At 39.5% G+C, this 12,636-nt stretch overlaps 1 protein-coding gene across 1 annotated transcript in view; it reads right to left on the bottom strand.

Moving 5' to 3' along the window:
• Positions 1 to 237: 237 nt before the first annotated feature.
• The window catches only part of QRSL1 (glutaminyl-tRNA amidotransferase subunit QRSL1), a 70,407-nt gene continuing 58,008 nt past the window's right edge, over positions 238 to 12,636 (bottom strand). Inside the window, 3 exon segments of the mRNA XM_073627020.1 lie at positions 238 to 560; positions 1,989 to 2,194; positions 4,522 to 4,639. Of these exon segments, the coding sequence (XP_073483121.1) occupies positions 349 to 560; positions 1,989 to 2,194; positions 4,522 to 4,639 (536 nt within the window). The 3' untranslated portion in view covers positions 238 to 348.

Here is a 12,636-nt window from a genome sequence, read left to right as displayed (position 1 = left end):
TGCTAACAAAGAAACCAACAAAACTGGGCACTGCATGCAGCTCAAGAATTCCTAAAGGACCAACACTGAAAACTGGCACTGGATGATGTAGAACCCCCCACCTAGTAGGAACAGGAACTAATACAATGCCAGAAAACCAAGAATAATCAGGTCAGCGATCAGACAGACCATAGGAGGGAAGAACTGAAGAAAAAAAAAAAAAAAAAGGGGTTAGTATCAAAATATTTACAATACAAATAACTGATTCCCTTTTTATTTACACATAAAATATACAGAAATATTTCAATAGAAACCATAAGCAGCCTCTTGCAAAATAGTCACGTTATCATACTTGTTTCACTGAATGTGCTACAATGAAGAAGCCAATTTACTATTACTTTGAAGAATTTTCGCATTTTCGAAATGTCTATAAAACTCTAAGGGGCAGAAGTCCATCTGCTTCTCAAACCATTTAGCAACACTGAGGAGCTGCTGTTCACGGAAAGCTTGTCCTATGAATTGAAGGCCAAGTGGTAATCCTCTACTAGAAAGTCCTGCTGGAACTGTTATAGCAGGAATACCTTGAGAGAGGAAAAACAAAAGAAAATTACACAGTATAAAAACTTTAAAATTATTTGGACAAAACAAATACATGTTTGTTGTAAATTCTCTTTCAGTGGTTTTTATTTGTTTACCAGTAAAAAGGACATAAAAAAGTATCAGCATTTTCCTCAACGTTATGCAAGGTTGACAAATGTTGTATATTCATAAAATGACACTTCTGCTTAAAGTGATACTAAAGTCTTATTTTTTGTTTAAAAATAACTAACATAACAAACTAATAAATAACTAACATTAATAACTAATAAATAACAGTGGTTTTCACACAGAGCAGCCCAGATCCTCCTCTTCTTGGGTCCCTCATTGGCGCTCCTAGCCCTTCCCTCCCTCCTTCCCCCACAGCAAGCAGCTTGCTATGGGGGCACCCGAGCTGAGCCGCTGCTCTGTGCGTCCATTCAGACATGGAGCCGTGGCTCGGCCCAGCCCCACCTCTCTCCTCATTGGCTCACTGACTTTAATTGACAGCAGCGGGCGCCAAATGTGCCCGCTGCTGTATCTCAGTAAATCAGGAGGGAGAGTCCCAGACAGCCGAGTCTCTTGTGCAACATCGCTGCTTTTGCCTTTAGAACCACTTTAAAGTGATATAAAAGTAAGCTGTGGGGGCACTCGTTCCCATGCCCTGCTGTGTGTGTCCATAAGACATACAGAACGGGGCTCGGCCCCTCACCCGCTACCTCTCTCACTGGCTGCGATTGACAGCAGCGGGAGCCGATTCCTCCCGCTGCTGTATTTAAGCCAATGAAAAGGCAGAGACCCGGGAGAGCAGCCACTCTTGTGCACATTGCTGGATCGCGATCAGGCTTGCGTATTAGGGGGTCTGCGGGGGGAGCTGCATACTGAAGGTTTTTTTACCTTCATGCATAGAATACATGAAGGTAGAAAAAACCTTCAACCTTTAGAACCACTTTAAAGTACAGGCACTGAAAACCTCACCCTCTCAGATGTGAAACTCCTCGCTCATCTCTACCTACAGATAAAATAGCGATGAAAGCCAATAATGGTGTGTTTAATTAATTTTGGACAGTGAGCACCAAGGCTATTGAAAGAATGCTGCATACTAGAAGCCAATTTGTCAGAATCATGCAACAATCTTAGTGTATTTTGTGGATACACAATGTCATGAGGATCTTAGAATACAGTTGTCAGAAATTGGTAGGAAAGTACTGAATAACGTTTCTTTGACATTGTTCAGCCTTTCCTGTACAAAAATAGTTTAATGGGGGAGTGCTCCATCAGGTACTGACTGCTGAATGTGCATGTTCATGGAAACAGAGATCCATTATAAATGTTCAGAAACAATGTTTAACTGTTGCTGTTTGTTAATCATTTAATTATAAATAAGAGCAAAAATATTTTTTTTTTCTATGGTACTTGTAAATATAGCTCACCAGCCATGTTGGCACATTGTGTGAAGACATCCTCTTGTGCACTTCGAGTTCTGTTGTCCTCTTGGATGAAGTCTAGGTAAACAGCTGCATCATCTAATGTAGTAGGAGTAAGTAAAACATCCACACCAGATCGAAAAACCTTTGCAAAGTCATCTGCTATTAGTCGTCGCACTCTCTGAGCCTTCAGAAAATACCTTTCATAGTTTCTAAAAAGAAACAAATACATTAAAGAAGTATCATTGAGATCCAGACTGACCACATCACATGACCCCAACCCAAATACAGAAACCAGCCTTTCTGAACAACAATAGTTTATACAATCCCCACGCCTTTCTAACAATTAGGAGCCACCCATCTTCTTCAACTGGTCACAGCTGTCAAGTCAGTAGGACAGACATTCACACCTTCCAGCGACTCCTAATGATCATGAAGAAGGGCACATAATAACAAATGATTTTAGGCATCTGGTTTAGAAACTCAGATAATATGCTAATTGGCAGGCCTTGAAACTGAGTGCTGGTAGAAACAACAAAAACTGACTAAATGTTATGATAAAATAGGAATGTGCTGAAACACACCAATGTTAAGAGTGTAACCAAATACTTCCTCTATTATTATTACTAAATTCAAAGACTAGTCCCATTTTAAATGAATGACATATTATATAGCAATCATATATTGGAGACTTAATAAGCTTTATTTGTTCCCACAGGAAATACATCTGACAATTATCCAATGCCCTCGGTAATTCTTCTTTTACTGTTCCAGGAAGCCAGATTTTTTATGAACATCATTAAGGAATAGAAAGTTCAGTGGTTTATTAGCAAGACGCAAAGCTATTACCAGCAATGTGTGTTTGTAATTGTAAAATCTGTTTTAGTGATTTTTTTTCCCTGTTACATGGTGGACTTTCCTTTACCCCCTCAAAAAACATCAGTGCTTAAGAATACATTTAAAAATATATATACTAATTTTGTATTTCATCCTAATTGGTTTTGAAATCATGTTTGGATGTTAAAATATATGTCTTCTAAATGGAACTGTATTGGCAAATATCTAAAGCTGGATATTACATCAACTGGACCAAATACAAAATGAATTACCAAAAATAATGGCTAAGGGTATTTACATTGCGAGTCAGAAAGATCAATTTTGTTTGCCAAGAAGTGATCTGATAACCCACTGCCTTCATTACAGAAAACATTTCAGGAACTGAGCGGGCAAATCCTCAGTCCAAGGTTCCTGGCTTGGCCCACCTGCCAAGACAGCCTGGTCTTATCCAATAGTATAAATAATATAGCAAAAGTGAGGCTCTTATTAAAATCCTGATGCTATTCTTTGCTTGATGGGAAGAACTGGGTATCCTATTTGAAAAATGTTTAAGCTGGGGTACCAAAAGGTACAAGACTTTAAGGGTAATTCAACCCGGCTTTAAATATAGTTATCTGAAAGAGAAGTTTTAGAGGGAAGAGATCAACTAACCGTTTATAACCACAATTTATCAGTTTATATAATATTCATAGCATGCTTATAAGAACCATGTACAGTATACTGGGGTGATAGAAGTAGTGAAAGAGAAGAAACGTACAGACAGCCTGTTAGGAATAGGACAGTGTCCTCTCCATTAGAAACACAAGGCTTTCTTTCATAGCCTGATGGGAAAAAGCACCAGTGGCTTGTAATCATGCGATTGCCTGGTTAGACAAGTGATCTTGCAGCAAGAAACCAAAAGTGTTGTCCTCACAACATAATATCCCAATGGATCTATGAATGACCTATCAACACTTGTAGGGGCCCTTGAGGAAACACTCTTGAAGTCATCCTGACGGGAAACCCCTATAAACAAAAGGGGGTAGGCTGATAAACGGGTACACCCCACCCAACTCGCTAAAAACTAAATTTCTTTTGGTTTTCAATTGTTTTATTGGTTATATTCTTCAGACTTGCATAAAATAAGAATGTGCAACTCAAACAAAAAGCATCTTTTTTATTAGCAAATAACGTTCCCATGCTCTGTACCTGAAACACAGTTTTACATAGCACTAATTATAGAATACATTGTACACTTTCTAGTCACAGTAAAGCTATTGTTTTTGAAACCAACACTGGTCAAAATATATTAATTTTTTTTCATATATTTTTGGCTATATTTTACAGATAATATGCCTTCTGTACAGAGATTGTTGTTCTTAAGGTTTGGCTAATGCTACCTGCTTGGAAGAAAGGGGTACACCACAAAAAGGTTGTCCTTGAAAAAAGTATTACTGACAGTGCTGTGTTTATGCAAGTGTAATGATACAGATACAATCACCGTAGGCATAGAAAAACATAATATTACCCAAAAAAAGCCTAGCTTATCCCCTAGAACAATGTATTATGTTATCTCCAAATAACAGGCCCACAGTGGAAATGAAATATTGCTCTGTTTCGTAAGGGGTATACAGGTACGAGAGCTGAACTGGTTAAAATGTAACTTCAAATCTGTTGTGTTAGTCTTACATGATGTGTACACGTAAAGTAATTATTAACCTACTGTTTCAGAAGAAAGAAATTCCCAGACAGTATTCTTCCTCTCACAACATCATTAAAACCTTCCCGTCTTGTAGCAGAGTACATGGCTTCTGTTGAGTCCTCTATAGCTGAGCGATGCCCTTGTAAACAAGCAAAATATAAAGTCTCACTTAAAGGTGCACTGCTATAAACATCTAACAATATTTCAATATTTAAAAACACAATTTTCTTTAAATTACACTCCACTTTTGATAAAGATCTATATACAAGCCAAGCAGCTAGGGAGAATTGAGGAAAAACCTAGTACTAGAGCTGCACGATTAATCGTCAAGAATTGTTATCGCAATTTTTTTCCCGTTGCGATCTTGACTAAAGTGTTTCATGATTCTTGCTATGCAAAGAATTCTCTCTGCTCTTCTGAAGCCACAGCCGTCAAAAGAAAGGAAGGAAAAAAACGGGCAGTCTGCCAAGAATCACAACAATCTTTATTAGTTGAACTTAAGTATAAACATTGTAACAATTTGTCAATGGAATAGACTTTGTGTGTAAGTGAAAAAAGTGTAACCACTTAAACACTAAACCTTTTTCTGACACTTGTTGATTTCAAGTTAAAATCATTTTTTTTGCTAGAAAATGACTTAGAACCCCCACCAAACATTATATATATATATTTTTTAGTAGGCACCCTAGAAAAGAAAATGGTGGTTGTTGCAATATTTTTTATGTCACATTGTATTTGCGCAGCGGTCTTTCAAATGCTATTTTTTTTTTTAAATCACAGATAAAAAAAAACGAAAAAAAAAAAAAAAAACCTAACCAGTAAACCTAGCCCATTTTTTTTTTTTGTATAAGGTGAAAGATTTTACCTTTTTAACCTAAGCAAAAAAAACGTGATTCTCATTTTGGCCAGAATCGTGCAGGTCTACCCAGTGCCAAGAAAGTTTTATGGAAACTTCCATACCACTTGATCCTAAACCTTGCCTTTTGGGGATTTTAGATGACTTCCAACTACAAGCTCCCACAAGAGAAGCGGTTGCTAGAGCCGTCGTTCGAACCCGAAGGGTAATACTTAGAAAATGGAAGTCTGCTAACTCTCCTTCCCACAAAGAATGGATACAATGTATGGGAGAAACCTTTAGACTAGAGAAATATGTTTATTAGCATAGGGGGCGTTTCAGTAACTTTAACTACCTATGGGGACCATCGCTGGATACACCAGGTCTGAGTCTATTGGAGTTGTTACTGACTTGACTACTTATAGACTAGGTCAGACTCACCTGACTAGTGTTTGTTGCAGTACGACTGTTGGCTAGTGCCTGAAACAGGGAGTATGTCCCGGTATGTACCCAATAAGGTGGTTATTAAAACTATTTCTTTTTGGCTTTTTCAATTCTGTAGAATTGTTTCAGTTGTGGTTATATGTAACACTATATATAACCTGATGCTAATAGTAACTGTGGAACTGTCTTGGAAATGTTATGCGAGTACTACTTTTTTTGTTTCTTGTTTTATTTCTTAATAAAACCTCCCCGATTTTTTTTTTTTTTTTTTGGAAAAAGGCTTTCAATTGTATCAGACATACTGCCCAGAGAGTCACTGAGAGTTGGATACAACTGAACAAATATATACATACACGATGGCAACACTCACCAGCTTGTAATGTACGGCCATTGAAAGAATAGGATTTGTATTTATTTATGTTGAAGTCCAGTGAGTGTTTAGGAATAGAAGGTAATCATACACAAATGGGTTATACTGCTGCCTTCAGGAGGTCTGGACACTGACAAGCAAAAAATCTTAAGACAACTAATTGTATAACCCTGCATCCAACATCAAAACTCAGTTTTGTAAGCATGCAATACAGGAAGCCACTAGCTTAGAGGGACAGGACTCTCAGTGGACTTTTACTGTAAGTGCCAAAATCTTATTTTCTTTATCGTCTATTAATAGAAGATACTCAGACAGTTGAGCAGTGTAAAAACAGTCCAGCTGAGGGGTAGGTAAAATTCATTGAGAGATTCAACAAATTGGAATCAGACATACAAGAAAGCAATGCCTACAAGAAGGCCAGATTAATAAGTAGCCACTCAGAAGAAGTAGCAACAGCTAGGGAGAATGAGCTAAAGACTAGGACAGCATCTTCTCAAGGAAAATCTGCAGTTAAAAGTATTATCCTTTAATAGTGAAAAGAAGGACAAAGTAACAGGCTCTTTAGTCATAATGACTGGGATATCCAAAATCAATCTGACAGCGGGGTGAGCAGCATAGCAAAAAAGCTCATTGGCCCACATAATAAACAAGTTAAGAAGGCTAGACAGACACGGAGAGCAGCTTGTAGCACCTGCTCCAAAAACTGGCATCAGAGGAGGCTTTGGAAAAAAAAAAAAAAAAAAAAAATTATATAAAAATATAAGAAGAGGCTTTAATATCTACTTGGTAGAGCTTACAGGCTAAATCCACATGAAACATGTTACACCCATATTTAGGGTCGAACATGTGCCTAAGCACTACCCCACCCCTAAGCCCACCATCCCGCTTGATAACCCCTGTGACAGCATGAGGGGTTTTCTTTCCCCGCAGATGCTGTCACATTTATAAATCACCAGAGCGATTCTGTGCACATTTTTTCATGCAAAATCACACGCATTTATTTATTTTTTTTTGTTTATAAAAGGTGAACTTATAGGTAAGGTCATACAAGGTAATATCCCAAATTGTATCAAACAGTGGCTTCTGGAGAGCAGAGAGACTAAGATCCCATGGAGACCTAGGGGAACGAACATCGGGAAAAATGTGAGCTACTCCCTCAGCAAAGGCCTGAACTAAAAAGCAAAAGGCCAAATCTGAAACAGAACAGCCAAGATTAAGATTTGCCCCTAATGGTATTCAGGGTCAAATGTTGGCCCAAACCAAACTGGGCATAATGCATCCCATGGAAATCTTTCAAAGATGAAAGTTCCTCAATTCACACCAAGCAAAGTAAACCTTCAAAGTGCAATGGCAGATTTTACAAGAAGTCAACTTACTAACATTCAAGAGGGTATGGATATTTGAGCATGAAATTACCCTGTCCCTTATGACTGTGTTCTCAACAGCCATGCTGTTAAAGCCAATTACCGAGAAACAGGATGGAACACTGGCCCTTGGAGCAGGAAGTTAGGACAATCTGGAAGGGCCCACAGAGTGTCTGCCAGGAGCTTCAGCGTGTCTGGGTACACATTCCTCCTGGGCCAATTCAGTGCCATAAGAATCTCAGATAGCCTAATTCTCAATCCTTGTAAGTAGGTGAGCAAGAACCTGGAGGAGCGGAAAGGTGGAGATTGGTTCAAACTGATGCCTTGGCCTCACCAGAGCATTCACTAGACTCAAGAGTCCATGGACCTGTTAACAAACCTGTCCAGTTTGTTGTTAAATCTTGATGCAGACAGGTCCACATCCAGTGTCCCCCACCTGTGACAAAAGACTTGAAAGATTTTGGATGGATAGCCCATTCCCCCAGATCCAGAAACAGTCTGCTTGCCAATTTTTGTGAACAGTGGACAGGACAGTAAGGTGAAGTGCTGCCCAAGAGAGCTTAACTTCTCATGCCTCCCTGATGATTGATGCAGGACACAGCTGTGGCATTGTCGAACTGGATTCTGATTGAGTGACCATACAAAGCAGCACTGAAGGGACAACCAAATCACCCCGAGTTTCAGAATGTTGACTAGAATGCGGATTTTCCACCAATGACCAAGTCCACTACACTGATTGTTCAGAACTGCTCGCCATCCCTTCTGGGATCTGATCTGAACTGGAACCATGAAAAAGTTTAAGTAGAAAACTTTACAGCATTCTCTTGGACCTCTTGAGGCAGGAGACTGGGAGGGACGAAAGGATCTTCCTAACCTCTAAAGTAGAAGATCTACTGGCAACTATAGGAGTTTTTCTTTCGGGGGAGGAGAGTCCTGTTACCGCTGTGATCTCCTTGATATACTTATCCAATGAGGGACCAACCAGGCATTTACCTTCAAGTCACTCAAGGCATTTCTTGCATGGGATTTCAGCTGAGCAGCTTCTGAGCCAGAGAATGCACATATGGATACAGTGAAGACTCATCCTGGATATTTGGTAAAGTATCTGCTGAGCCATTAATGCAGTAGAGGAAGGCTGTAGTTCTAATTCATTGTGAAAAGGCATCCGTATAGATAGAACCGGGATTTAAGGCTATGTTCTTAGTCCCGACAGCAACAGTCCGACAGATTGACATTGGCATTGACATGATCATGGGTTGCATGGTAGAGCCTGCCAAGGAAAAAAAATAGCCATAATGAGGGCTTCTAACCAATTATCTACTGGGTCTTTGAACACAGGATTATCCTCCACGGGGGCCATGAGGACCTTGTTAAGGCAGGATATGGCAGGATCCACCACAGGAAGTGCCCATTTCCTAAGGAAATTTGCCTCAATAAGATATGGTTTGGCAAAATGTTTAGGAGTAAAAATCTTCTCCAGCTGAGGTCAGTCTCCAAACAGGACAGGTTCCACTGTGAGTAATATCAGGAGTTTTTTAGCGGGCTTAGGAAATTTAAAATACCTCATACATTTACCTGGCTGCTCCAACTCAAAACAAATGCATACAGCATAAATATTCATAGCAATGGTATCCTTTTGTTTGGGAGAAACCTCAGTAGCAAGCGTGTCATCCTGATTTAACAATTCTGAAAGCGAAGGATCTTGCTCAAATCTCCTCCTCAGACACTGCGTCTTACATGCAATTACATGGAAACATGGAATGTGAACAACACTCCTCCTAGTAGATTTTGTCAGCACTGAAATCCCTCAGATTGAACTTTTACCTCAGAAAAAAAAAGGGGGGGATTTTTTTAATGCATTTTTTAGCTTTTTTGGCTTGTAGAAACAATATAGGACATGAGAATCAAAACACATAAACAGAAAAGGTGTGGCAGGACTTAACAATCAGTAAGTTCAGGAACTGGAAACAAATATAATCTATAAATGCTTATAAGAGACTGCATATAACCAACGTTTAAAGGTTTACAGTTATTGGTCAGTATGTAAAACATGTATACTAAGAATAAAACAAAAAAGAAGCAATAATAACAGCATTCTGATGACTGATCAGCAAAGTATTATCCCCTATTCCAGAGTTTTAGCTCAAAATTCCTGATTAAAAGGCGGGAATTTATCACAAAAAAAATAGTATAATCCAGGGTTAAACTGGGAGGTAGTTTGAACAACTACAGCTTGACTGCTTGTTTTAATTAAAAACCCCTTCCCGTCGAGCGTACGCAGATGTGCGTACTCGGCTTTCCGGGGTTATACTGGGATGATGCCCGCAGCTGCAGGCATCATCCCGGTACCGTTGTTTAGAGCCGGCGATCGGCTATCCGAGTAGAACAACCGATGCGGCTAAAAGCCGCTCGGCTGTTATACCGGAGGAGCGGGAGGGGACGTCCCCCCCTTCCGCGGCTCTTACCGGGCCTCCTGTTCGATCGGGAGGGCGGTGACCAATCGGCTGCCTCCGGCGGCTGGAACGAAGCCGCGGGTGGCTTTGTTCAGCCTCCTAATCGTAAACACGGAAGCGACGTCATGACGTCAATTCCCGTTTACTCGGCTGCCAATGGCGCCGGTTTTAAAAAAATACACAGTATTCAGAATCGCTGTTTTCGGCGATCTGAATACTTTGAAGTGCAAAGGAGGGATCGGGGGTCTTTGGGGGCCAATCCCTCCATAAAGAGTACCTGTCACCACCTATTACTGTCACAAGGGATGTTTACATTCCTTGTGACAGCAATAAAAGTCATCAAAAAAAAATTTTTTTTTTTAAACACAATTTAAAAATATAAAAATAAATAAAATAAATAAGAATTTTTATTTTTTTTTTAAAGTGCCCCCGTCAGGTCGCGCAGCAAAGAAAAGGGCATACGGAAGTCGCGCCCGCATATGTAAACGGTGTTCAAACCACACATGTGAGGTATCGCCGCGATCGTCAGAGCGAGAGCAATAATTGTAGCACTAGACCTCCTCTGTAACTCTAACCTGATAACCGTAAAAAAATTTAAAGCGTCGCCTATGGAAATTCTTAGGTACCGTAGTTTGTCGCCATTCCATGAGTGCGTGCAATTATAAAGCGTGACATGTTTGGTATCTATTTACTTGGCGTAACATCATCTTTCACATTATACAAAAAAATTGGGGTAACTTTACTGTTTGGATTTTTTAAAATTCATGAAAGTGTCCCTTTTCCTAAAAATGCGTTTAAAACAATGCTGCACAAATACCGTGTGATATAAAATATTGCAACAATCTTCATTTTATTCTCTAGATTCTCTGCTAAAAAAATATATATAATGTTTGGGGGTTCTAGGTAATTTTCTAGCAAAAAATACTAGTTTTAACTTGTAAACACCAAATTTCAAAAATAGGCTTAGTCATGAAAGGGTTAAAAGCATAATGAGAGACTGGTTCAGGCTAGACACTAAAACTGAATAGTAGGCTGCCTGACGTCAACATTGTACAAAAGCAACAGTGGAAAAGGGGGTTACATAACATTATGTGAACCACAACTATATCTCAAACCGAGATAAGAGGCCAGGTTAAGCTACTCAAAATATGGAAAGCACAGTTAATCGATACAGAACTTAGGGGACTGACAATGTCAGCATGCAAAAAGAAATACTGAGAGATACTTATCAAAATAGTAAAGACCTGTTATAAAATTACTGAAAGTGGGGGCATAGAAACTAGACCCAACAGGGGTTGTGCTACTGGTTAGAAGAGGGGAAGAGACAAGAAATTGGTAGACCAAAAAAAAAATAAAAAGAAAGTGACTACTATTTAGAGCTCAGCACCCAAAGACATCAGAACATGATGTCTGTGGGATAGCCTTAGGTCAATTACAGAACACGTTATCAGAAACAAAATACAGCAGAGGATGAGTTACGGCAATGAACCTGGAGTGTATTTGTGAGTGATGTATTAGGATTTACCACATGAGTTATCAAAGATTGGGTCAAATCAGAAGCTGTGCCACCGCTCTGAATTTGCAAGGTACTCTGTAACTAACAGACACAGAACTGGAGTCTAAAAATCACTATAATGCAGAGTCCAATGTGAGTATACCTATTGCGAATATTCGCCCCTTGGTTAGGCTTAGTCACAAGCCTTCAAAGAGTGAGTCAAACCAAAGGCTGTGCTATGGCTCTGAACCTGTAAAGCCCACTGCGGCTAAATAACACAGTACATAGGTGTCTATGCAGACAATAAAAACCGAGCCCAGTCCCTAAGGGTCACATTACAGTTAGGCCCCACAATCTTCGGTCCAGTGGGTTCCAGATACAACATCTGAGTCAATCTCTAGAATTCGTCAATCTGGATAGCTGCTGTATAGAGACTAGTTCAAGTAGTGGGTCAGAAGTCTTGACTGAAGAAAAACAATTACCCACAAAAATGCTTAAAAACAAGAAAAATTAAAAAATACCTAAAGGCTTTTCCACAACAAAGCTGCCGAAAAAGCACCCAAGCTCCTAGGGCACTAATAAAAAAATATGGTTTGAGGTGGGGTATGATGGCTTAATGTTTTTGTTTGCCAGTGTCCAGACATCCTGAAAGCAGCAAAATAACTCAAGTGTCGTTGATTATCTACTATTCTTGTGTTCCTCGATGGATGGAAAAGAAATTCCTTTTCATTTCACATAAGGCCTAGCAAAAACCTAAAACAGCTAAAAAATTGAAATGGCTTCCTTACAACAATTGCAACAGTTTCATTTTCAGTCCATTTTGTCTGACCGCTATTTGTAGGAAATTTCTCTTCTTATAACACTTTTGACTTTGACTAAAGCAGGAAGACTTTTCTACTTTGCAATCGGTAAAGAATTGTGATTCATATTTCAATTTTCAACAGACACAGTTGCAGGTAGCGTTCTGTCTGAACAAAAGTGAAGTTACATTTAAAGCCTCATTCACATGGGTGGTTTGGCCCAGTAGTGTCAAATCCTGGAGTTTTCAAGCACTTGCATGACACAGGTGCAGCGTCCAGCCCTGATGCCAGCAGTGTGTCAAAATCTATGACTGGTCCAAACGTTGTGTATTTCAGCCTGCCATAGAATCTGACAGGCCGCAGGGCTGGATGCTG

The sequence above is a fragment of the Aquarana catesbeiana genome, linkage group LG04, assembly GCF_042186555.1.
Source record: "Aquarana catesbeiana isolate 2022-GZ linkage group LG04, ASM4218655v1, whole genome shotgun sequence".
NCBI lineage: Eukaryota > Metazoa > Chordata > Amphibia > Anura > Ranidae > Aquarana > Aquarana catesbeiana.
Note: the sequence above shows the minus strand (reverse complement) of the source record. Positions and strands in the feature narration are given on the sequence as shown.